Raw genomic sequence first — 25,650 nt, 5'->3', positions numbered from 1 at the left:
TTACGCTAAAAATACTTTCGACGGTTTCTAGAAAAATCGCCTTGCGCCTTTAAGGGTTAATTAACTTACGAACCGTCCAAAGCAGAGCAAAGTAGCCCGGATCCTGCAAATGTTTCGCATCATATACAAAACTCACACTTATTCACCGAACGTAAAAAACAAAACCACAAACTCGAATTTCATGAATGTTATGCGTCCTACCTAAAACACGTACGATCGCGCATCAATTATTAACTCATCCGACCGCGCGAACTATTTGTTTACTGAGCAGAAATATGACAAAACAAGGATTTTCATTTCGACCGCACAAAAACAGCGTCAGCAGGAAGATCGAGACCGTGAAGAGACGGAGCAACTGTACCGCGCCAACAACACACGAAAGTCCTATGAGAAGTAAAACCGTTCACGTAAGGGCCACGTGCCACAGCCTGATATGTATAAGGACATAAACGGGAACCTTCTTACGGACGAGCGTGAGGTGATCCAAAGGTGGCGGCAGCACTACGAAGAACACCTGAATGGCGATGTGGCAGACGAAGATGGCGGTATGGTGGTGGACCTGGGAGAACGCGCGCAGGACATAATTTTACCGGCTCAGGATCTCCCGTAAATCCAGGAGGAGATTGGTTGGCTGAAGAACAACAAAGCCCCTGGGGTTGACCAACTACCAGGAGAGCTATTTAAACACGGTGGTGAGATGAAACACTATTGTGTCGCCAGCACTAAATTGTATTCCGACTTTTTACTTCCGATCATACTTCCGACATCATGAACGTCAAAACAAAATTTGAGTTTGTCACCAACACATTAGTGCTGTCCAATGAGAGCTTGAAGTAGCTCGAAGTTTCTCCCTGTCCTGCTCATGCCCATTTGTTGACAAAAAAGAACGACCAAGACGGGAACAACTTCGAGCTACTTCGAGTTGCTCATTGGACAGCACTATTGTCGGAAAAGCGTGCGATTTCCACAAATCGACTTCCGACCTTCAATTTGGTGCCAGTGACGAAGCTCGGTTTTATGACAGATAACACCGTGCAGTGCTGCATATTTATTTTATTTTTCCGTTTGAATCTCGACGGCAGTGGGCCTTGCTGCCAGTTCATTAGCGTCATACAAATAGTTTTGGTCTAAAACCACAATAATCTTACCTTTTGTCCACACTGGGGTCAGTTCTGAGACCATTGTGGAAGCATCAAAATCGGCCATATTCAAAACTATGACACTATGGGTATCAATCTTCATAATTATGCAAGATTCGCAAAATTACGTCATGAAAAGTAAGCTGCAAACATTATTGATAATCCTGAAGTTTCAACGCAACGTTTCTTTTGGAATCAATAATGGATTTCTTTCAAACTACGTATTTTAATTCAAAACAGACAATGTTTAATATTCCGTCCTTTATTTTGCGCAATAGTCTTCAGTCTTATAACAACTTATATTAGAACAGAGTATGTGTGGTTGCTGTTGCTGTTATTGGTTTTTTGTTTTATCAAGAATTCTTCGTTAAATTTCACTCCCGTCATCCCCAAAAGATGGGAAGTTATTCGTGTTACACTGCGTTCGTTTTGTTTTTTTTTCTCTCAAATTTTATCTGAACTAATCCTAATGTTGTTGTATTCTGCTTTCAGCCTGTCTTGTCTTTTTCGCTTCCGAAGAATTTAAATACGGTAGTAAATTTGTAGCAGAAAATATAAACCGTATTGTTGACTGTGAATTTCTAATCTGACTCAAAGCATGATGAAATATGCTCCATTACCTTAGTTTTTTTTATTCAATGAATAGTTTATCAAAAGTGTTTCAATATATCAATGAAATGACTGTTGTGTGGTGTGTTTCCTTCGTAATCCTTTCCATGTTTTCTGTCGTTTGTAAGTACGGATAACGGTTGCTTAGCTTAATTGGGAAATAATAGTCTTACGATGCTAGTATGGCAGAACAAAGTATAGGAAACGTAGAATATCCAACAAAATAAAGAAAACGAGCTTCAGTTAGTAGCAACGAATGGTTTTCCCTAGACTAAGTTATTATTGCATCTGAATGTACATACAATTTGATTGAAGTTTTGACTTATAAATATGAAAAATGACTGTACAAAATAGATTATATCCTCTTCTTTTTTTTGCTACTTTCTTGTTTGTTTGCATTCACTTGTCTTGTTGCATGTATATCGTAATGAATAAATTGTCTTTTACCGTTTAAGTTTATTTTTAGCTAGCGATGAATATATATATGAAATAAATGATCTCTTTCTGTATGAGTTAGAATGATTGTATGCAGCGTTGGTGTTTGTTTTATTCTTCTGTCAACATTTAGTTTGTGTACGTATTCGTGAAAACAATAGAACTTGAACATTGTTTGGCCTAACGAACGAAACTTCCTGCTAGAAATGTTTTTACATAGCGTTTTGAGCTTGGAGTGGAGGATCCCGACCGAAAATTTGCTGTAATTCATCATAATATCAGCAACAGGAAGATGAAGTGCGAATAAAGCACGTAGATGAAAAAGTTTGGGGAGTAGGAGTGGTTTTGTGCATTTCGCTGTTGTTGTGGAGGCACTGGAAGAGTGTTGTTGGCAGTTTGATGCAACGGGGGGTACTTCTGGGGATATTGAATGGGATGTTGGAGCGTCATTGCGGGGATGTTTTGGGATTGTTGGTGGTAGGGGTGAGCGTGTTGGTTATGATGGTACGGATGGTTGTGATGATTCAAAGCTCGCTGATGCTGGAGGTAATCAATGTTCTCGTAGTGATCGGATTCTTCCGGATCAGGGGTTTGGAGGGGTTGTGTCGAGCTCTTGGTGTCGTATCTGTTGCTGGTGTCGCAAGGTCTAAGCTCTCGATAATCGTTAGCCAACACCTGCTGAGCCAGATACCGTTCCAGTTCTAATTTATCTACTTTCTGAGGAACTATCCTCTCATGAATATTTTTCCTTTCCTGAAGAATTTTCTTTCGCTGTCTAAATTTCCTGCGGTAGTAGACTATAACTAATGCAACCAGTAGAACTAGCAGAATACTCGCTACCACACTGATAACCGTTATCAAATGGGCGGGACAATTAATATCTCCCTCTGACATGTTTCGCAAGATCCTTCTTGTTACCAACCCATCTTCGTTCTGATCGCAACCAATTTCATCCTTGTCGATCATGAGAACAGTTGTGATATTCACCAAACTATCTCCACTACGGCCGACAACGCCAACTCCGTCGCTGTCATCCTCATCGACCGTACCGGTCACCAGACGCCACAGCCATCGGATGGAACAGTTGCAAACCAACGGGTTACCTGCCAGCTTCAGCCGCTGCAGTCTGTCCAGGGGAAATTGGACTGCATCCAGCGACACCAGGGCGTTCCGGCGCACGGAGATGTCGATCAGGTTTGGATTGCCGTAGAACAAACGCACCGGAAGATCGCTGAACGAAGGGTTGTCATCTAGGGAGAGGATCTGGAGGTACGTGTTGTCTACGAAGGCTCTGAAATGAATGAATAAAATGTAAAAAAAAGTTAGTTATTTAATTTTACTTAGACTACAGTTTACTTTTTGCTTTTTCAGTTTTTTTTTAAACAGAAAGTGAGCGTTTGAGATTAATTTTCCTTGAACCCTTTTCTTAAGAAAAAAAAACAAGAAGAAAACATTCCCCATCGAATGCAACTTGTTGTAGCAAAATCGATTAAGGTTTAGTACTAGAAAAATTGTCTAATGTTTCAATGTGCACACACATACGCACACACACACACACACACACACACACACACACACACACACACACACACACACACACACACACACACACACACACACACACACACACACACACACACACACACACACACGGACAGACAGACATTTGCTCAGTTTGTCGAGCTGAATCGATTGGTATATAACACTATGGGTCTACAAGCGCTCTATAAAAAGTACGTTTTGGCAGTGAAATGATAGCCTTTCTGGTACAACTTTGTTGTACGAGAAAGGCAAAAAGATAGATGATGATAATGATGATGATACTACCATCTATTGTAGCAAGGCACCTGCCAATAGCACTGGCCATATCTGACAAACGATTTGATCATGATTATACTATTGTATGTATTTCATCAAACTCCTGTATGAAGGACCAAAAATGGGTGGGGTGGTTCCATAAGCAAAGACACTTATGCGAATCCACGGGATGAATAGAGAATCTCCTTCCAGAAGAAAGTTCGTACACACAAAATTATAATCTAGCCCTCGTTTCCAAGATTGACCCAATAGATGGGGAGAAGAGCCCGCTCTTTATCCACGAGATGTTAACAATTGGAAGTTGGCGATTCCACCCTTCCTATCCAAATCGCTTCAATCGGCCCTGATGGTTTTTTTTTTTGTCCTTGGTCATATAATTTGGTAAATATTTATATATATATATATATATATATATATATATATATATATATATATACGTTATGTCGGTTCCGGTCACCATCCAACGCCAACACATTCACCTGGCCATAGCAACAGCGAACACCCAGAACCAGCCCATAGCAAGCGCGGAGCCGTAAACGATGAGCCACGCAAAATTCCACAAGCCGTGGGAACAAAGGTTGCATCGGAATCACGCCACCCGGAGGATTGCGGAATCAGCAGATTTAATTAATAAAAGTGATCGATAAACGAGTGACAAGTTTAGTTTTTAGTGTGACATTGTAGAATTCAGTTTAATTTAGTGAATAAATTATTTTTTTTATAAAGTCTCGGCGAATCAACGCTTAGCTGGCGCAGTCTACGGAAAAAAGTGGAAATTAAGTGCATCGAAAAGTGTTCGGAGTAACGAAACCCAACTTAGCAAAGTTCAGTGCGAACAACTGGTACATCGGGAAACCATCGGCGAGGGCATATCGTTGAGTTGCATGTATCCAGAGCGAAGGCGGATCCACTTATAGAACCAACCCCCAGGAAGATCTACACTCACCTAAAACTCCAGGAGGATGCTGATTATCCTACTGTAAGTAATCATTAAAACATTTTTTACAAGTGCTTATTATAAAGTGATCTATTAGTGAGATTATTTGAGCGAAAGGGCATATTGAGCTCGAATACAATTTTCCTAATTTACCTCGACAAGTGCACAAATTGAACACGCTCATAAGTGAAATAACGGTGCGCGGAAACAAGCTAACAGGTATCATATCATTCGTGTGTGCATTATTCGTTGCTCAGTGAAAGCTTAGGAAATACAACACCATGACAGACACCCAGGGCAATCAAAATTCAATCACCCCAGAACAGCTGATTGCGCAAGTGCAACAGCTAACCAACATCCAAGCAGAACTCGTTTCAACAATTAATGATTTGAAAAAGAAGGCAAATAATCCTTTCACAAACTTCCACATACCCGACCAAATTAAAATTATTTCCGAATTCAATGGAAATAGAAAAGAAGCCATCGCGTGGATTAAGGACACGCAAGAGGCACTAGATCAATTTGAAGAGTTCGAACTAGAACCTTCATACAAGCACATAATCCGTGCAGTAAAATCTAAAATAGTGGGAGAAGCAAGAGAAGTGCTGATAGCTTCGGGAAACCCCTCAGAATGGGAGGAGATCAAAGAAATTCTTCTAAACGCATTCGGCGATAAAAGGGACATCACGTCCCATTTGCAATCATTATTTTACGTAAAACAAGGAAAAAATCACTTAGTGAATATTTCCAAAAGTCAAAGCCATTGATACGGCAATTAAAACCACAGCCGTCCAGATGGACGACTATAAAGGCTCAATCGAAGCGGTGAACAAGCTTATTAGCTTAATCACCTTAACTAGGTACATTGACGGACTCAATGGGGAAAACCTAGCTATGTATGTCAGAAGCTACCGACCAAAATCCTTGGAGGAAGCTCATGACATAACAGTGCAACATTCGAATGCCTCACATAGGCAGAAAATGGAAACTCGGCAAGTCTCATCTAGCTCATCGGGATTTAACACAAACACAAAATACCAGAACAGAAATGAGAACCTCATAAATTCAGAATACTAATAATCACAATACTCAGAATCCAAACCAACAGAAACCAAACTCTGGAAAATTCAGGAAATTCAATAATCATGATGAAGATGTTTCGATGAAATCCCACATTTCAAAAATGCAAGTCAATAATCACGAAATAAAACACAGTAAACATCTAGATGAGCATGACGAAGAACCGGATGCAGTCGAAAACGAAGCCAACACATCTAAAATCGAATCGGATGATGATGACTATTTCGTTGGAGACGAGATAAATTTTCAGATAGCCGGTTGCAGAAAAACAAAGGGATGAATAACTTCATTCCATATATTACAATACAAACTACGAAGGGCGAAATGAAATTTCTGATAGATACTGGTGCTAACAAAATTACATATCCCTGAACATGTAAACTTGGAAAACGCAAAGAACGAAGAATGTCTCAAAGTGGTAAATATTAACGGTACTTTCAAAATCAATAAATCTGTTTCGTTTGACCCATTCTCAACAAAGAAAAAGTTGAAATTTTACGTATTTAAATTCCATCAGTTCTTCGACGGACTGATTGGATATGAATCCTGCGCGATTTAAACGCACAGTTAGACATTGGAAAAAACAAACTAAAATTGGAAGGAAAACTATCGAATTGAAAAAGGTTCCCTGAAACACAAAAATTAATCTTAACGAACAAGAAGTCCAGTTCATTAAAATTAAAACAGAAAATGATGGGGATTTTATTATAGGAGAGGAAAGGAACATGGGAAATTTTCTATCTTGCCAGGTATTTACAATAGTAGAAGGAATTCCGCTTTCGTAGCCGTAAAGAACCCCAACAAGACAAACTTAGAAATCAACATCAATGAAATCAGTTTCAATAATAATGACTTCACAGAAATTGAACAGCCGGAAAACACAAAGAGAAACAAATTTAAAATACAAGATGACTCATTAAACAAACCAGAGAAAGAGGCTTTAGAAAAAATCATTTCGGATAACTCAGAGATCTTATACTTTGAAGATGAGAAACTGTCATTCACTCATCAGATTAAACATAAGATCAGAACAGTCGATAACATTCCGATTCATACCAAATCGTACCGCTATCCACAAGTATTTGAAACTGAAGTGCAAAAACAGGTACAACAGATGTTGAGGGACGGGATTATTAAGGAATCTATATCGCCCTATACATCACCTGTTTGGGTAGTCCCTAAAAAAGCTGACGCATCAGGGGCTAAAAAGTTTCTATTAGTCATCGATTATCGCCAACTTAATGATAAAACAGTTTCCGATAGATATCCATCCAATACCGGATATATCGGAAATATTGGACAAACTTGGTAGGGCAACATTTTTCTCTACTATCGATCTAGTATCTGGATTTCATCAAATCCAACTAGATAAAAAAGACTTCGAAAAAACGGCTTTTTCTGTGAATTCGGGAAAATACGAATTCACCAGAATGCCCTTCGGCCTAAAAAACGCCCCAGCGACGTTTCAAAGGGTCATGGACTCCGTTCTTAGGGAATTTATTGGGGTATGTTGTCTCGTTTACATGGACGACATAATAATTTTCTCAAGTTCGTTCGAAGAGCACGTGAAGGATATTCGAAAGATACTTCAAAAATTAAAGGAAGCATGTTTGAAAATACAGTTGGACAAGTGTTACTTCTTTAGACCAGAAGGCCAATTTTAGGTCATACCGTTACAAAACAGGGAGTCAAACCGAACAGTGATAAAATCGAGGTGATAAAAATTGGCCCATTCCGAAAACTGAAAAGGAATTAAAACAATTTCTTGGAACCATTGGTTACTATCGCCGCTTTATTAAAGACTTCGCGAAGATGGTAAAACCCTCACACAACTACTGCGGAACGATACAGACTTCAAGTTCACTGCAGAAGAAACCCAATGCTTCGAAAAATGTAAATCCCTTCTGATTATGGACCCTATTTTGGCCTACCCGATTTTGAGAAGGAATTTATTTTGACGACAGATGCAAGCGATTTTGCGATCGGAGCAGTCCTATCACAAGGACAAATTGGCAAAGACCGCCCTATTGCCTATGCATCTAGAACACTTAGCAAAGCCGAAGAAAATTATTGTACCACGGAGAAGGAACTCTTAGCCATCATATGGGCGGTAAAACATTTCCGGCCCCTATCTTTACGGGCGACGTTTTAAGTTAATTACCGATCATCAGCCATTAATATATTCCATGACAAGTGCTAACCAAAAAATTATACGTTGGAAAATAGACCTCAGTGAATTCGACTTCGAAACAATTTACAAACCTGGACGAGAGAACGTCGTAGCAGACGCCCTTTCAAGAATTAAGCAGACCGACCTCAACGCCAACAACCAGAGTAATACAGAGGACGAACACGACGAAAACAACAGTGACGGAGAGACTGTACACTCAGCAGATACTAGCGACGACCATTACATTTGGACGACAGAGAAACCGACTAACACGTTTAGAACACAACTGATATTCAAAATCCATTCACAAGAACTCGACTTTCACGAACAGATTTTTCCCAAATACCACAGATTCACAATCTCAAGACCAGACTTCAACGAAGAAAACATTGTCGAAATTCTCAAAGAAAAACTTAACCCAAACGGAACTAATTGCATTTACTGTCCCATACCATTAACCCAGATCATCCAAGAAACATACCGAAAACACTTTTCTCACAGCAAAATTTTCAAGATCTATATTTCACAGGTACTCTTACAAGATGTTAGACTCCCGGAGGAGCAGGACGAAATTGTGCGGAAAGTCCACGAGTACGCACATAGAGGAACAAAAGAAAATAAACAACAAATCCTTTTGAACTATTTCTTTCCGGAAATCGACAAAAGCTCAAAATTTACATTAGCAACTGTCCTATCTGCAAGAAATGCAAGTACGACAGAAAGCCCCCAAAATTAATTCAAAGAACCAACAACACGATTCGACCATTTCAAAAATACATATCGACATATTTTTCATAAAAGGCAAAAATGTTAACAGTAGTGGACGCTTTTCAAAATTCGCAAATGTGATCGCTCTGGAAACCAGAACAATTATTGATCTGAAAAGGGCAATCACAGAGCATATTCAGGTTTTCGGTAGACCAGATGTTATAGTTTGCGACCAAGAACCTGGTTTTACTTCTATCGATTTCATAGGCTTCTTACAAGACTTAAATATAGAGATACACCACGCAAGTTGCAGTAACTCGAACGGAATAGTGGAGCGTTTTCACTCCACGTTAATAGAACTTTTTCGGACATTAAACCACAGACACAAAGATTTGGAACTACATGACAGAATGAATATCTTGGTAGACATCTATAATAATACAGTCCATTCAGCTACAGGTACAAACCAAGACAAGATATCTTTAAACAACAAAACCAGACGAACGCCGACGATATTTTACAAAACAACAAGAAGACACAATCAGCTATTTTGGTAATGATGGAAAAAGGAAAAAGACAAGTAGAGGAAGAAAATAAAGGAAAATCATTACCAGAACAGTTGGTAAACGGTAAAGACGTATACATCAAGGTTACACAACGTATCACAAAAGACAAAGAACCTTTTAAGACCTCACGAGTGCAAGAAAATAACGACCTCACTTATAAAGATTCATTTGGAATAAAAATTCACAAAAAACGAATTAAGAGATAAATTTTCTTGAACTCCTTTCAGACTTATCCACAAAGTTGATTTAGAACACATCAGGCAAAACATCGAATATATAGAGAATCTTGCCACTAAACTTAATATCACAGACCACTTAGAACAAACCTTTCAATTCAAGATTAGGAAAGCATATGAGAAAATGAATAGTTTTTACCCTAGAAGACACAAAAGAGGACTTGTAAACGCTCTAGGAAAAGTAGTTAAATTCGTAGCCGGTAACCCGGATCAGGACGATTTAGATTTAATCAACCAAAACTTTGAAATTCAGGATCAAGTCAACAACAAAATTATAGAAAACCAAGCGAAACAAATCAGAATAAATAACTTGCTTCAATCAACAGTTAACAAGGTTTCCAAAACACTAAGGTCAATTTCTATCAAAATAGATGAAGATAATTCAAGAGTTAGCAGAGATTTAGAACAGATCAACCTTATTTTAAATCTAGATATTTTGATTAAGACATTAGAAGATCTGGAGGAACAGTTAGTTTTTCGAAATCCAATCACTTGAACAAAAACATTCTTAGTCCAAAAGATAAAGAGTATATTTGGAAGTTCTTAGAAAATCAACAAATCAACATGAAATTCGAAGACGAAATGTATAGGCTTGTTTTATCGATCGCCTCTTTACAAAACAACCATATAATCATAATCATCAAAATTCCTATCATCGAGCAGAAGCAGTACAGACTGATGCAACTGGAACCCATCAACACAAACGGAACACGAATCGATACAAACATCCGCTATGTGGCCTATCATCAACACACATTTTACGAGCAGAAGGAAAAGTGCTTCATCTGCGACAATACTAATCCAGTAAACGACGATTGCGTATTCAACATACTCACTAACCGGAAAGCCAAATGTTCAACATACAATCAACTGGAGCAACCAATCATCAAAGAAATCAGCCTAGGAACCATACTGATCGACACAGACACAACAATATACATAGAAGATTCATGCGGTGATTCACGTCTAGTATCAACACCAACAATCATCGAAACAGGTAACTGCACAGTTACAGTGCAGAACTTCACATTTAAAAGCAACCCCAAACCTACCGACCAACAAGAATTTTTTACACCAATTTTTGGAAAAGAGATATTATTAACCAAGCAAAATACGGACGTAAAAGAACTGCATCTGATGAATCTCAACAGTTTGGAAGAGATCAGAAGGCTTAAATTTCACATAATTAGCTCACAGACAATTGGAGGAGTGCTCATTGTCCTCCTCGTTTCGATAACCCTAATCATTTTCTGCATTCGCAGATACAGAAGTCAACCTTGTACCAAAGATGAGGATACAACCACTTTACACATATCTTGTAGCAATTCAGGTTCGGCGAACGGAAAATTAACAGACAAAACGGTTAATCAACAAAGGACAACCCATCTAGTTTGGCCAACCTATTCTTTCCGGCCAAATTCACATTCACCGATGACTCTTTGAGGTCAACCGAGGACGCCTGACACTTAGGGGAGACGTTATGTCGGTTCCGGTCACCATCCAACGCCAACACATTCACCTGGCCATAGCAACAGCGAACACCCAGAACCAGCCCATAGCAAGCGCGGAGCCGTAAACGATGAGCCACGCAAAATTCCACAAGCCGTGGGAACAAAGGTTGCATCGGAATCACGCCACCCGGAGGATTGCGGAATCAGCAGATTTAATTAATAAAAGTGATCGATAAACGAGTGACAAGTTTAGTTTTTAGTGTGACATTGTAGAATTCAGTTTAATTTAGTGAATAAATTATTTTTTTATAAAGTCTCGGCGAATCAACGCTTAGCTTATATATATATATATATATATATATATATATATATATATATAATGGAATTCTCTCACCAAGTCTTAATTCGTATATCCTGGATAAGGGATTTGGATAAGGGATTTGGATTTGGGCTGTCTTCAGAGATGGAAAACCAATAGTTCGGAATATTCTTGGATAAATTGCAAAACAGACTTCTTGATTTCTGAAAAGATGAAATAACAGGACAGATGGCAGTATCATAGATAATTACGTGAGCGTCTTGATTAAAATGGATATGTATTCTTATTTTTTTCACAATCTTTTTTTTTCTGTAACTATTTTTTTTTATTTTTTTTATCATGGTGATTGAAGTATTTATAAACGTGATCACAACTATATTTAAGGATTGTTATTTAATAAAAAAGGACAATAGCTTTGTAATGCTATAATATATGTAAGAGACGTGACGTGTATTGCTTTTGATATACATTCGTCTCTACACTTAATATGAAATGACAAATTATGCAAAGTGTTTGCTTATATGTTTTAATTAAACTTCTTTTGTAAAAAACACTGAGATTCTAAACGTCAAATAACATAGGATCATACAAAAGCAAAGAGGACCAAAATTCTATAAAAATGCACGAAAAATGTTTTGAAAGCGAGTCTACATCCTAAACCGCCATGAGAAATCATTTTGAATTCACTGAACATATGTGTAAATTGAAAAGAAATATAATTAAAAAGAAATTTCAAATTTCAAAATTTTCTTTTTTTTTCGTGTAATGATTATTAAAGATTATAGTTTATATATTTATACTTACTGTAGGTTTCCTACATATACCATTGTGTATATATTTATATTATATATAAAACTTTCGTAGCTTTACAATATCAACGACTAAGAAAACTCAATGCTGAAAGTCAGAATCGAATTTAGTAAAGAAAGATTTAGTAGCCCACCTTCCCTTCGACCTGGCTTCACGTACCTTTCCGATTCACCTGGCGAGTACTAACAGTGTTGTGCTTAATCATTATCAGTCGATCATGATTGCAATTTTCATGTGAAAACTTCTCACGTGAAAACAGTAGGCGAGTTGTCGCCGGCGACAATTTCTCAAATTTTATACTCAAACGATAATAAACACAGAATTCAATCATTAATCTTCACTAATAATAGATAATTGCCAACAGTCCCGTTATATCTTCTATTTGGCGTTATAGCTTCATGCTAGTGAGGAAAAAGAGTTCAAAATGTAACGGTAAATGCATCAAATGAAGATACGATTTTCAAACGATTCTTAATCGCTGGCGAGTTTTAATCACTTGAAAATTTAAAAGTAAAATCGCGGGTGAGTTTGATCATTCTCGATTTTTCGAAAATTTGATTTTTCCCAACCCTGAATCCGAACCGAGAATTAGTGGCTTTCCTTTAGTTACTAAAGGAAAGCCACTAATTCTCGGTTCGGATTCTGTCCAAAGTATGGGTTTTGGGCGACTGTCGGGTAAGTTTCGTTAAACTTATTAATTATTAGATAACTTCACTCCCCTCCGTTTGTTTGCCTCGAAAGGCGGGCCTTAGCTGACACTTGAGCTGGATTGATCACTCTACAATCCGCAACGAATGAACGGGATCCCGCTTACTAATTTCCAGCCCGTACAAGAAAAGCGACTATGCGCTGTTAGTCCAACGCGAATGGAGAAAAAGGCAAAAAGATAGAGTCCAAAAATAGCTACCATAATGGCCGCCCTAACCCTCACATCGTATTTTTCCTCGTATGAATGACAATTTATTGACGAATATACATCTGAAAATACCAGAGGTGAGCCAGCCTAGGGCTGAAAACCTCTCAAATAAAGACAAAAAAATCAGACCGCATCGTGCTTTCGTGCTGTGCGGTTCTTTCTCTCTTTGCGGAAGGAAGTTTTTAATACTACCCGAAGCTATTTTAATTTCAACGGTGCTTCTTAGCGCTATTTGTACCCACTGATCCCGTTACGATCTTTGCAAGGACCCGTGCCTTCGTTTTACGTTGGACCCGTTTGCGGAAGTAAAATTCCGACAAGCGGTGGTAATCCTGCAGGGACACCGTTCTGGGAAAAACCTCTTAGAAGGTCACGTCTCCACGCTCAGCCATGAGCATTATTAAAAACAAAAGGAAGGGGAGTCTCTGAATTCTCCACTTCCTTCAAAGAAACAAGGTTTCAAGACCGTCCTGCCAAAGCGCGGAAAAATAGAAGAAAGCTGGAGAATTCAGATATTCCTTCTAACTCTAATATCGGAAATAATTCTTCTCCAATCGAACTGAGCAATCAGTTCGATTTGATTAATGATGAAACTGAGCAAATCGAATATACCTCTAGCCCAGGTGATTCGATTCATGCGAAAAAGCAAAGGATTCCGCCAATTTTGGTATCTGTTGCCGAGTTTTCTGGCTTTCGGAATGAGATTTTGAGTAACCTTCAAGGGATCATGGTTTCATTTCAGATTGCTAGGAAGGGTGACTGCTGCGTTTTGCCGGGATCCTTTGACGATCGCAAACGTCTTCTTCAGTATTTAACTGAGAAGCGCCATAAATTCTTCACATACGACGACAAAACTGAGCGATTGTTCAAAGTCGTCTTGAAAGGTCTCCCCAGTGATGATAAATCACTGGATGAGATTAAAATTGAAATTTCTCAATTACTTGGATTTTCACCAGTCCAAGTAATTAAGATGAAAAAGAAATCCCATTCTGGTACTTCCCAGAGGGGCATTTCTCAAGAATTTTATTTAGTTCATTTTAACAAAAGTGAACTAAATAATATGAAAAGTTTGGAAAAGGCCTGTATTATGTCTCATGTCCGTGTTACATGGGAACATTTCCGCAGGCCTGGAAATTTCCAAAACCCCACCCAGTGCCGTAAGTGCCAAAAGTGGGGTCATGGAACCAAACATTGTCACTTGGATGCTAAATGCATGATTTGTGGTGGAACCTCTCACGCCAAGGACGCATGTCCTGTGAGAGAAGATTCCAATAAATTTAAATGTGCTAATTGTGGGAGCAATCATAAATCCAATTTCTGGGAATGCCCTTCACGCAAAAAAGTTTTGATTTCCCGTGCAAAATTGATGACGGGAAATTCCAATCGGATCCCAGATTCGACGGGTAGAAATTTTTCAAACGCTCAAATTTCGAAACCGGTTACCGGTCGAGCAATTCATACCCACCACAATTCACAAACAAATTTTGCCGCTCGTCAACGGGTAGCAAGCACTTCAGTAAATTCCAATTTTTCGAATGTACCTACGTATGCAAACATCGCTGCTGGTAGACAAAATTTCTCTTCTCAAAATGAGGTTTATACCAGAGCGTTAATGAATAAAGCTTCCAATGAATGATTAAATTTGTTATGATTAAATCATTTAACTCTATGATTAAAGATTATGATTGATGATTAATCAGTTGTCGACAATGATTAATGATTAAGATTAACGATTAAATACCATTTTGACAATGATTAACGATTATGATTAATAAATAAAAAGTCTCGAGAATGAATAACGATTAACGATTATGATTAAATATCGACACAATATGTATATGATTAATAATTAAATATACATATGATTAACGATTAATACTTATGATTAATCAAATTCAATTATTTGCATAGTGATCAATAATCAGAAATCACACCCACTGAAAAAATAAGAAATATTACGTACAACGAAAGCATTTCCAAATTTTAGATTCAGCAATTTTATAAAGGCACTTTCAAAGGTATGATTATGATTAATGATTAATGAATAACACGATGAATATTGTGATTGAGATTGACGATTAATGATTAAACGCTACAAAATTATGAATATGAATAATGATTAATGATTAAATGTAAAAGTCTCTGATTAATGATTAGTGATTAATGATTAAATCTCATTTTTGGGTGATTATGATTAATGAATAATGAATAAATATCCCATTATTCATTAATCATGATTAAATCTATGATTAATCACTAATGCTCTGGTTTATACCCATGTCCCAACGGAAAATAACGGTCATGTTGCCGATTCAGGTAGCATGACTGCTTCCGATTTTGATTTTTAACTGAACAATTGCATCACATGATTGATGCAATGTTCAAAGCAAATACCATTCCTGAAGCTGTTCAGGTTGGTATAAAGTACACACAAAAAATTGTTATCGGACTCCGTTTCAATGGATCCAAATAATTGTGTGAAAGTTCTAAATTGGAATGCCCGCTCTCTAAAGGGTAAGGAAGATGAATGATTCAACTTCCTAACAGTTCATAATGTGCATATTGCCATTATAACTGAAACGTATTTAAAACCAGGACTCTCCATTAAAAGAGATCCAAACTATTTTATCTACAGAAATGATCGTCTTGACAGCGCCTGTGGTGGGGTCGCCATTGTCATCAATAGACGTATCAAACATAAATTATTTTCTTCGTTTGAAACCAAAGTTTTTGAAACCTTGGGAGTTTCTGTTGAAACAAATTTTGGACAATTTTCCTTCATTGCAGCCTACTTGCCTTTCCAATGCAATGGGCAGCAAAAGAATTTGTTGAAAGCTGATCTTTAAATTCTGACTCGCAACAAATCAAAATTCTTCGTAATTGGTGACTTCAATGCCAAACACCGTTCATGGAATAATGCTCAAAGCAATTCCAATGGTAAAAATTGATTTGAAGATTGTTCTGCGGGATATTATACTATTCAATATCCCAATGGACCAACTTGTTTTTCTTCCAGTCGAAATCCTTCTACAATTGATTTAGTTTTAACGGATTCAAGTCAGCTGTGTGGCCAATTGGTAACTCATGCTGACTTTGACTCTGATCACCTTCCTGTGACATTTGAAATCTCACAAGAAGCCATTTATAATCCAATCAGCTCTACTTTTAATTATCATAGAGCTGATTGGGATTTATATAAAACATATATCGATAGGAATTTTGATGTTAATATTCCTTTGGATACCAAAAGTGACATTGACAATGCGCTCGTATCTTTGACAAATTTAATTGTCGAAGCCAGAGGCATTGCAATTCCCAAATGTGAAATTAAATTCAACTCCATTATTATTGACGACGATCTTCAGCTACTGATCCGTCTTAAAAATGTGAGAAGAAGGCAATACCAAAGAACTCGCGATCCCGCGTTGAAAGTTATTTGGCGAGATTTGCAAAATGAAATTAAAAAACGTTTCGCTATTCTGAGAAATACCAACTTTGAGAATAATGCCTCGAAGTTGGATCCCAGTTCGAAACCCTTTTGGAAATTAACAAAAATTCTTAAAAAACCTCAAAAGCCAATTCCAGCGCTTAAAGAGGGAAATAAAATTTTATTAACAAATGGCGAAAAGGCTCAAAAACTTGCTCAGCAGTTCGAGAGTGCCCATAATTTTAGTCAAGGTCTCACTAGTCCAATTGAGGATCAGGTTACACGGAGCTTCGAAGACATTCTCAATCAAGAGAATGTTTTTGACCCTTCGTTGGGAACCAATTTGGATGAAGTGAGATCTATTACTAGAAAATTTAAAAATATGAAAGCCCCGGGTGATGATGGTATTTTCTACATACTTATCAAAAAACTTCCTGAGAGCTCTTTATCCTTTTTGGTAAGGGTATGCGATAACACACTTTTTCCTAATGAAACGAAACGAAACGAAATTTAAAATGTCTATGTTGATTCGGATCGAAACGAAACGAAATATGGATTTAATTTCGAAACTTCGAATCGAAACGAAATCAAGGTTCATTTTATTCGAAATTTTTCGAAACGAAACGAAATTTCAATTTTTTTCCGCGGAATTTTGATTAAATTGGTTTTACATTATGTACGCAATTCGAAGTCAAATAACTGTTTTACGACCAAAAGAGTTATAATAACAGAAGAGGCAGTCTGTGATAAATCACCGCATTCTTGCATATACCATTGGCGATAAGGCAATAACCCAGCATTATGCCGCTTTCATATCAGAAAGTATAAAAAAATACCGATTAAAATTTCGTTTAAAACCTTAGTTCACTTAAGAATAATGTAATTATGCTGGAACATACTTCATATTGTCTTGCCAGCGTGGTTTTATAGTATTGAGCTACTTCAAAATCAGAAAATTAATGCTTAAATTTATTGTTTTATTTAGTGGGATACTCAATTATGTATCCACATCTGCCAGGCACATACACAGATTGAGAATTGATATTTGAAAAGGGCGTAACAGCCAAAACTTATTCCTTCGTATTTTTCGTGCACATATATATAGCATAAATTTGCTCACTAGAAGAATCCTGTGCACCTTTCTAAAATACACAAAGATCTGTTATGTCAGCTGTTATGGTCAGTATGAGCCAAAAGCAATCATAAGTAAAGAACTTTCAGCAATTTTAATAATCTTTCAACCCGTTCTGGATTTTTTTTTGCAATTTCTATGCGAAGATCTAGAAATGCCCACAAATCTTCAATGTTCCTTACATATTTTGGAAATAGTCAAAGAAGAGCTTAGCTTGATGAACTGTACACATCATAATTGCTAATCATGATTGTCCGAAAAACAGCAAATATGCACAGCTCACCAATTAAATAATATTCTAGGGATACAAAAAAGTTATTCTTATTGTATACTTGCTTCGGAGTTTCCAAATCATGACCAATAACGATGCTAATCACGTCCTTACAGTCAATCTAGGTTTAGAAGAGGAAAATTAGTTTAACACTCATTGTTATAAAACAGCGGCTCTTAACCTTTTTCTTGAGAGGTACCCTTCGAATTTTTGCATTAATTGAGGTATCCCCTATGATTTTTTTTTGCTGTTAATGAAAATAATCTTAGCGCTTGAAGTATATCAAAAATGGACCTGAAATCTAACGGAATATATGGCTCTCCATAAACTTTTCTGTAATTTTCATTTTTTTTTAAATTTCCCAATTAAAATTAAGTTCTTACATCAAGAACCTCTTGAAAGGAGGCTTCCGAGCCTCTTGAAAGGAGGCTTCCGAGCCTCTTGAAAGGAGGCTTCCGAGCCTCTTGAAAGGAGGCTTTCGAGCCACTTGAAAGGAGGCTTCCGAGCCTCTTGAAAGGAGGCTTCCGAGCCTCTTGAAAGGAGGCTTCCGAGCCTCTTGAAAGGAGGCTTCCGAGCCTCTTGAAAGGAAGCTTCCGAGCCTCTTGAAAGAAAGCTTCCGAGCCTCTTGAAAAGAGGCTTCCGAGTCTCTTGAAAGGAGGCTTCCGAGTCTCTTGAAAGGAGGCTTCCGAGTCTCTTGAAAGGAGGCTTCCGAGCCTCTTGAAAGGAGGCTTCCGAGCCTCTTGAAAGGAGGCTTCTGAGGTTTTCGAGATAAGGTTCGAGGCTCCAAGCATCTTGAAAAAAGAACTCCGACCCTCTTTAAGGGAGGGCTTCGAGCCTCTTGAAAGAGGCCTTCCGAGCCTTTTGAAAAGAGCTTTCCTAGCCTTTTAAAAGAAGGAGAAAAGAAAAAAAAGAAAGTTTAAAAAAGAAGGCTCAAAAGAAGATTTCCGGGCCTCTAGAAAGGAGGCTTCCAACCCTCTTGAGAGTAGGCTTCCGAGTCTTTTGAAATGAGGCTGTCGAAATCCTGTTTAAACATCCCTTCCGAGCCCCATAAAAAGATCCGAGGCTTTTAAAATAAGCAGAAATAAAAGGAAATTTCTAGAAAAACAGCTTGGCTCCCGGGCCTCTTAAAAGAAATTTTTGAACATCTTATAATAATGTTTCCGGGTTACTTGAAAGGTGGCTTCCGAGCTTATTGGAAGGAGGCCTCCGAGAAGCGCAGAAGGATGCTTCCAATTCTCTTGCAACGAAGCAACTGAGCTTTTCGGGACGAAATCTTCATGTCTTTCAAATGAAGGCTTTCGAATCTGTAGACTCTAGATTTTAGTTAAGAATCATATTCTTAACATATTATTCAACATACTGTTTTGACCCGGTAGATTGCATAGAAGATTTTTTAAATTTGTTCATTCGAGCTTTTGCTCTTTTGACGTTTTGTCCCACATCTCTTTATCCATTGTACTGGTTGTGTAGGACAGGATTCAATAGGCCATGATTTACTGATCGCCATGCATAGGATAAAGGAGGTATTTTGGACCACCAGTTCGACGGCTCATATTTTGGACCACTGAGTATTATGTACAAGACAAAGTTTAGAAATAAAAAAATACAAAACTTTATCAATAAGTTTGGATTAAAATTGTAATTCATCCGCCATTAAGCAGTTCGTCCGAGGTACCCCCTGGGCCCGGCGAAAGTACCCTCAGGGGTACATGTACCCCAGGTTGAGAACCGCTGTTATAAAAGACCGAGGAATGCTCTGCATCTCCGTGAGCGCTACGGGAAAGGAATCGTTGGTTAGTAGAGAAGGAAATTCATGTGAAGCTCCTGGGTAAGCGACTGAATATTTATTGTAAACAAAGTTATTTGAAAACAAGAAGACGAAAACTGTTTTTCGAATCAATCCAACACATGTGCTTCGTTTAATAAACTTCTACAATACGATCGATTCCGCACTAAATAATTCTGTGTTCTTTGATGTAGACATTGTCACTTCGTAGACAGTCACTTCGCGTTCTCCTACACTAGCTGGCGTCTACAACATCGATTATACACTGGTTAAACAAATTTCTGCTACGCGAGGTAGATTTTTTCACTACGCGTTCTCCTGGACTAGCGGCCGTCTCATGACCAGCAGCAACATGATCGATTCCGCATTAATATTATACAAATAGTAAAACGTTTTAACGACGTTTTATAGAAGCAAACTACATACGTATTTGTCGACTAAGAATGGGGTTATGTAGTAAGCGTTAATAGAATAAACTGTATAACCTAAAATTTTGAAAACAACTTAACGATTTTGTTCAGCGGCGCAGCCAAAATTTTTGATAAAATAAAGAATGGTTTAAGTTTAAATTTGTTTCGAAATTCCGCGGAATTCCGTTAAATTTCGTTAGAAGCTAGTTTTTTCTAGCGAAATTTTTGTAATTTTACGAAACGAAACGAAATCAAGAAATGTGATTTCGCCATGCTAAAATTCCGCGAAATTCCGCGGAATTTCGTTTCGAACCACCTGAAACGAAATTTTTCGAAATACCGCATATGCTTACTTTTTGGTTAATTTATTTAACAAATGTTTTCAATTGGCATACTTTCCAGATAAATGGAAAAACGCCAAAGTTGTTCCAATTTTGAAGCCGGACAAAAATCCAGCTGAGGCTTCTAGTTATCGCCCAATCAGTTTGCTTTCTTCAATAAGCAAACTGTTTGAAAAGATTATTTTAAATAGAATGATGGTTCATATTAATGACAATTCTATTTTTGCTGATGAGCAATTTGGTTTTCGCCATGGGCATTCAACCACTCATCAGTTATTAAGAGTTACGAACTTAATTCGGCTCAACAAATCTGAAGGATATTCGACTGGAGTTGCTCTTCTTGATAAAGAGAAAGCATTTGACAGTGTTTGGCATGAAGGTTTGATTGTAAAATTGATGAATTTTAATTTTCCTCTGTACATCATTAAACTGATCCAAAATTATTTATCAGATCGCTCACTGCAGGTAAACTATCAGAATACTAAATCTGATAGATTACCTGTAAGGGCTGGTGTCCCCAAGGCAGCATACTGGGGCCCATATTGTATAACATTTTACTTCTGACTTACCTGATTTACCACCAGGGTGTCAAAAATCTTTGTTTGCAGATGACACGGGCCTTTCAGCCAAAGGGCGAAGCCTTCGTGTCATTTGTAGTAGATTGCAAAAAAGTTTGGATATTTTCTCCACTTACTTGCAAAAATGGAAAATTTCCCCGAATGCTTCCAAAACTCAGCTTATAATTTTCCCACATAAGCCGAGAGCTTCTTATTTGAAACCTTCTAGCAGACATATTGTTACTATGAATGGGGTTCCAATTAATAGGTCTAGCGAAGCTAAATATTTAGGACTTCTGCTACATCAAAAATTAACTTTTAAAAATCACATTGAAGGCCTTCAAGCCAAATGTAACAAATATATTAAGTGCCTATATCCACTTATAAACAGAAAATCAAAACTTTGTCTTAAGAACAAACTTTTGATTTACAAACAAATTTTTAGACCTGCCATGTTGTATGCTGTGCCAATATGGGCTAGTTGCTGCAATACCAGAAAGAAGGCACTCCAGAGGATACAAAATAAAATTTTGAAAATGATTCTGAAGTTGCCTCCGTGGTATAGTACCAATGAACTTCATAGAATTTCTAATATTGAGACATTGCAACAAATGTAAAATAATTTCCAATTTTAGACAAAAGTCGTTGCAATCTTCTATTGCAACGATTAACTCCTTGTACCCTTAGTATAAAATAGGTTAAGTTTAGTTTAAGTTGAAAACATTGTAATTCCTACATGGTTCAATTCAACCAGAGGAAAAAATTCTAACTGCCAGAGGCAATTGAAATGTATTAATAATAACTAAAAGCGTAACATAGCAAATAAGGATGATAGTGTTAAGAAAACACGGAACACCTAGTCTAAGAGATGAATGCATGTATTAGATAATTAGCAAATAAAATTAGTTAAAAAAACAAAAAAAAAAGAACCCAGCCATCCTCAGCATGGTCTTGTTTGTCGCCGCGCATCTTACCGCACGACTAACGAGGGCCCCTATAACTAAATTTGCTTATTGAAAACCAATAACTACATCAATTTCGATTCATAGATTAGCATCTGTTAGTTAGTCTATGTCTAGTCATATAATCCATAATCTTTTCGAAGTTGATAGGTCGCATCTACATATCTTTCATAAAAATTACACAGACAAACGGGAGGTCACGACGCAACTAGTCTAAACAAAATTTCTGTTCAACTAGTCTTTGCTCAATATGATTAGTTATTTTATTAGACGGTCATTCCTTCATATTTATATAAACAATTTCCATTTTTTACGAGGAGCTTCTTTTGCTGTCTACACCGCATTCGCCAGCTATAGGATATCCGGAGCCTGGCTACATAACGTATGAAAAAGAAATAGAATGGAAATATTCAAGCCTTCTCTTGTGAACGAAAATATCTTCATTCAGCATCACAGCAATGGACTGAAATAGTAGTCGTTGCCGGTTGCGACAACTTCCAACCAGCGGAGCTTCGGCTTTGCTATTGAGTGAAGATGAACGCTGAGCATGTCCCAGGCTATTGAACGGTGGAAAAACCCTCCAGTAGCAGACAAGAAGTCTCGCATAAGAATTCCGAACGTGCCTGCAATCGCAGCGAACATTGTCGTTACCTCATTCTTGCTGTTTTTGTTGTTGTTGTTGCGACGGAGGGCTTGGTTGTCTGAAGATAAGTTGTTAAAGCACGAAAATGCGGCATTCATCGTTATGAAATTGATCCATTTCGAGTTTTAATGACTATTTGCATTGAAAAATATCACCACTTAATGGCGTGTAATAAATCACACGAGTTCCCGTTCAATCCTTTGATGTACGCGTTCGCTGAACTGTGGAACGACATTAGCACCAGTCAACTATGTATTGTGGTTCCACAAGAATGACGATGAGATCAGCATAAAAGGGGGTGTAATCCCACATTGATGCACAAAATTGATGACATTCTGTTACTGGTGTTCGGCTTCCGAAAACCGATGCGCCCGATAGAGTGCTCAAATTGTAGTTACGATTTAATGACTCGTTTCATTCCCATTCCTCCTTCCACCAGTTCCAGCAGTAAAGTCTGCAACAATCTGCTACCGAACCGAACTGTAGTAAAATTTGATGATCTGCCATATTCACAGCCCCTTAAAATCAATGAATGAGTCAATACCGCACCACTCGCTGGGAAGTTTGGCTTCGGAGTGCCTTTCCTGAGCGAGGGATTGTCGTATGCAAAATTGTTCCGACATAAACCACAGCCCCCCACCATTCGGCACTCGTGCCTCGATATAAAGAGCACATTATTCCGACTTAGCATGTGTTCCGAAAGCAGCGTCGGTGCCATCAGTCGAATTAAGTCATAATTATTTAATCAATTCGTATGAGACGTACAAGCTGTAGCGCGTTCTGCCGGTTAATTATTCATATACGTGATAGAAGCCAGGATAGTGCCAAAATTCTGCTTTGAGACTCGATGTCGCCCCACCACCTCTGCAGTTGCTTGTGATGCTATTAATTCGGCTACATATTGGGTACGCGGAATCGGTGAAATATTTTCGGGATCAAACCCGGGAGAAGTTACTTACCGAGTGTCAATGCGTTCGAGTCGATCCAGCCGGTTCAAATGCAGTTCCCGCAGGTGAAACAGGTTCAGAAACGATACGGCTGGCAGGTGGCTGAATGAGTTGCCACTCAGCGAAAGAGTGGTTAGATTGTAGAGCTTCGAAAGCTGTATCGTTGGGACGACCTGCGGAAAAAAGGAATCGGGAATTAGGTGATAATGCGTTTGGTTGGGTGCGACAATCAGAAATGGAGGAATTGAAAATAAATATTCTACTCAATTATTTGAATTATTTCAATGATTTTTCAAGGACAAGCCTACCAGAATCCAAATCTGAATTTAATCACTAGTGTTTTTAAGGGTACCTGTCGTTTTAATTATTCCAGCTTTCGCACGATTAAGTATCTAGAAGAAATGGCTTGCCAAAGTCCCATTTTCGTTTTTTGAGTTTTGCCAAGTATTAGATTTTTAAAATATTCTTTATTATGATCTTTTGTTCAGGATTCACTCTCCCTATGTCGATATAATCAAATTTCTAGACTACTAGACCCTCATTGGGCAATAATAAATGACATTTGTTTTGTTGTCGTATTTCATAGCAACGATTTTTTTCAATCAAGTACCCACTCCAATGTATCTTCCATTCTTCAATCTGTCCTTATCTCGATGGTCCCTTCAATATCGAGATTTAAAAAATCGACTGTAATACGAAATTTTTATTGCACTTCATCGTCTATAAAATACAATTTCAACGTCTCCGAACGAGTTTCTAACGGAATTTACAAAGAAATTCTTGAAAGTATTTCCGACATTCCTAAGTTTCCCCAAGAATTCCTCCGGAAATTACTTAGGAGAGAAATCCAGAAATTCAGGAAAGGGTCATTTGGCCGAAGCCCATTCGGCCGAAAGCCATTTGGCCAAATGCCACTAGGCCGAAAGATGTTTGGGCGAATATACCATTTCGCCGAAATAGTCATTTGGCCGAAAGGGTCATTTAGCCGAAAGGGACATTTGGCAGAAAGGGTCATTAGGCCGAAAGGGTGGTTTGATCGAAAGGGTCGTTTGGCCGAAAGAGTGGTTTGGCCGAATGGGTCCTTTTCCAAAAGGGTCATTTGGCCGGAAGGGTCATTTGGCCGAAAGGGTTATTTGGCCGAAAGGGTCAATTGGCCGAAAGAGTCATTAGGCCGAGAGGGTCGCTTGGCCGAAAGAGTCATTTGGAAGAAAGGGTCATTAGGCCAAAAGGGTCATTTGGCCGAAAGGGTCATTAGGTCGAAAGGGTCATTAGGCCGAAAGGGCAATTTGGCCGAAAGGGTCATTTGGCCGAAAGGGTTATTTGGCCGAAAGGGTCAATTGGCCGAAAGGGTCATTCGGCCGAAAAAGTCATTAGGCCGAAGGTGTTATTAGGCTGAAAGTGTCATTAGGCTGAAGGGTCATTCGGCCGAGAGGGTCATTTGGCCAAAAGGGTTGTTTGGCCGAATAGGACATTTGGCCAAATTGGTCATATGGTCGAAAAGAACTTTCGGCCAGATGGGTTTCAGCCTAACGGTTTGTTCGGCCTAGTGGCATTCGGCCAAATGGACTTCGGCCGAATGGATTGGGCCAAATGACCCTTCCCCCAGATATTCCTTTGGAAATGCTTCAAAACATTTCTTTAATAATTCAAAAAAGCTATTCTTAGAAAACTTTGAAAATTTCTTCGGAAATTAATAACATAATTTCTCCAGAATATGTTCTAGAATATCCTTCAGAAATTCTTTTGTGAACTCCTCCAGAAATTCACTCCTTCCAAGCCTCTTAAAAGGAGGCGACCAAGCCTCTTGAAAGAAGGCGTCCAAGCCTCTTGAAAGAAGGCGTCCAAGCCTCTTGAAAGGAGAATTCCAGCCTCTTGAAAGAAGGTGTCCGAGCCTCTTGAAAGGAGGCGTCCGAGCCTCTTGAAAGGAGGCGTCCGAGCCTCTTGAAAGGAGGCGTCCGAGCCTCTTGAAAGGAGGCGTCC

At 38.3% G+C, this 25,650-nt stretch overlaps 1 protein-coding gene across 3 annotated transcripts in view; it reads right to left on the bottom strand.

Moving 5' to 3' along the window:
• Positions 1-1,385: 1,385 nt before the first annotated feature.
• Positions 1,386-25,650, bottom strand: part of LOC134224344 (leucine-rich repeat neuronal protein 2-like) — a 474,531-nt gene continuing 450,266 nt past the window's right edge. For all 3 annotated transcript variants that reach the window (XM_062703672.1, XM_062703671.1, XM_062703674.1), the window contains 2 exons: positions 23,683-23,843; positions 1,386-3,474 (listed from right to left, as the gene is read on the bottom strand). In XM_062703672.1, coding sequence (XP_062559656.1) covers positions 2,454-3,474; positions 23,683-23,843 — 1,182 coding nt within the window. In that variant the 3' untranslated portion in view covers positions 1,386-2,453. The remainder of the gene's footprint in view (positions 3,475-23,682; positions 23,844-25,650) is intronic.

Source organism: Armigeres subalbatus, chromosome 3 (assembly GCF_024139115.2).
Source record: "Armigeres subalbatus isolate Guangzhou_Male chromosome 3, GZ_Asu_2, whole genome shotgun sequence".
In the NCBI taxonomy this organism is placed as follows: Eukaryota; Metazoa; Arthropoda; class Insecta; order Diptera; family Culicidae; genus Armigeres; species Armigeres subalbatus.
This window is presented reverse-complemented; position numbering and strand designations above follow the sequence as displayed.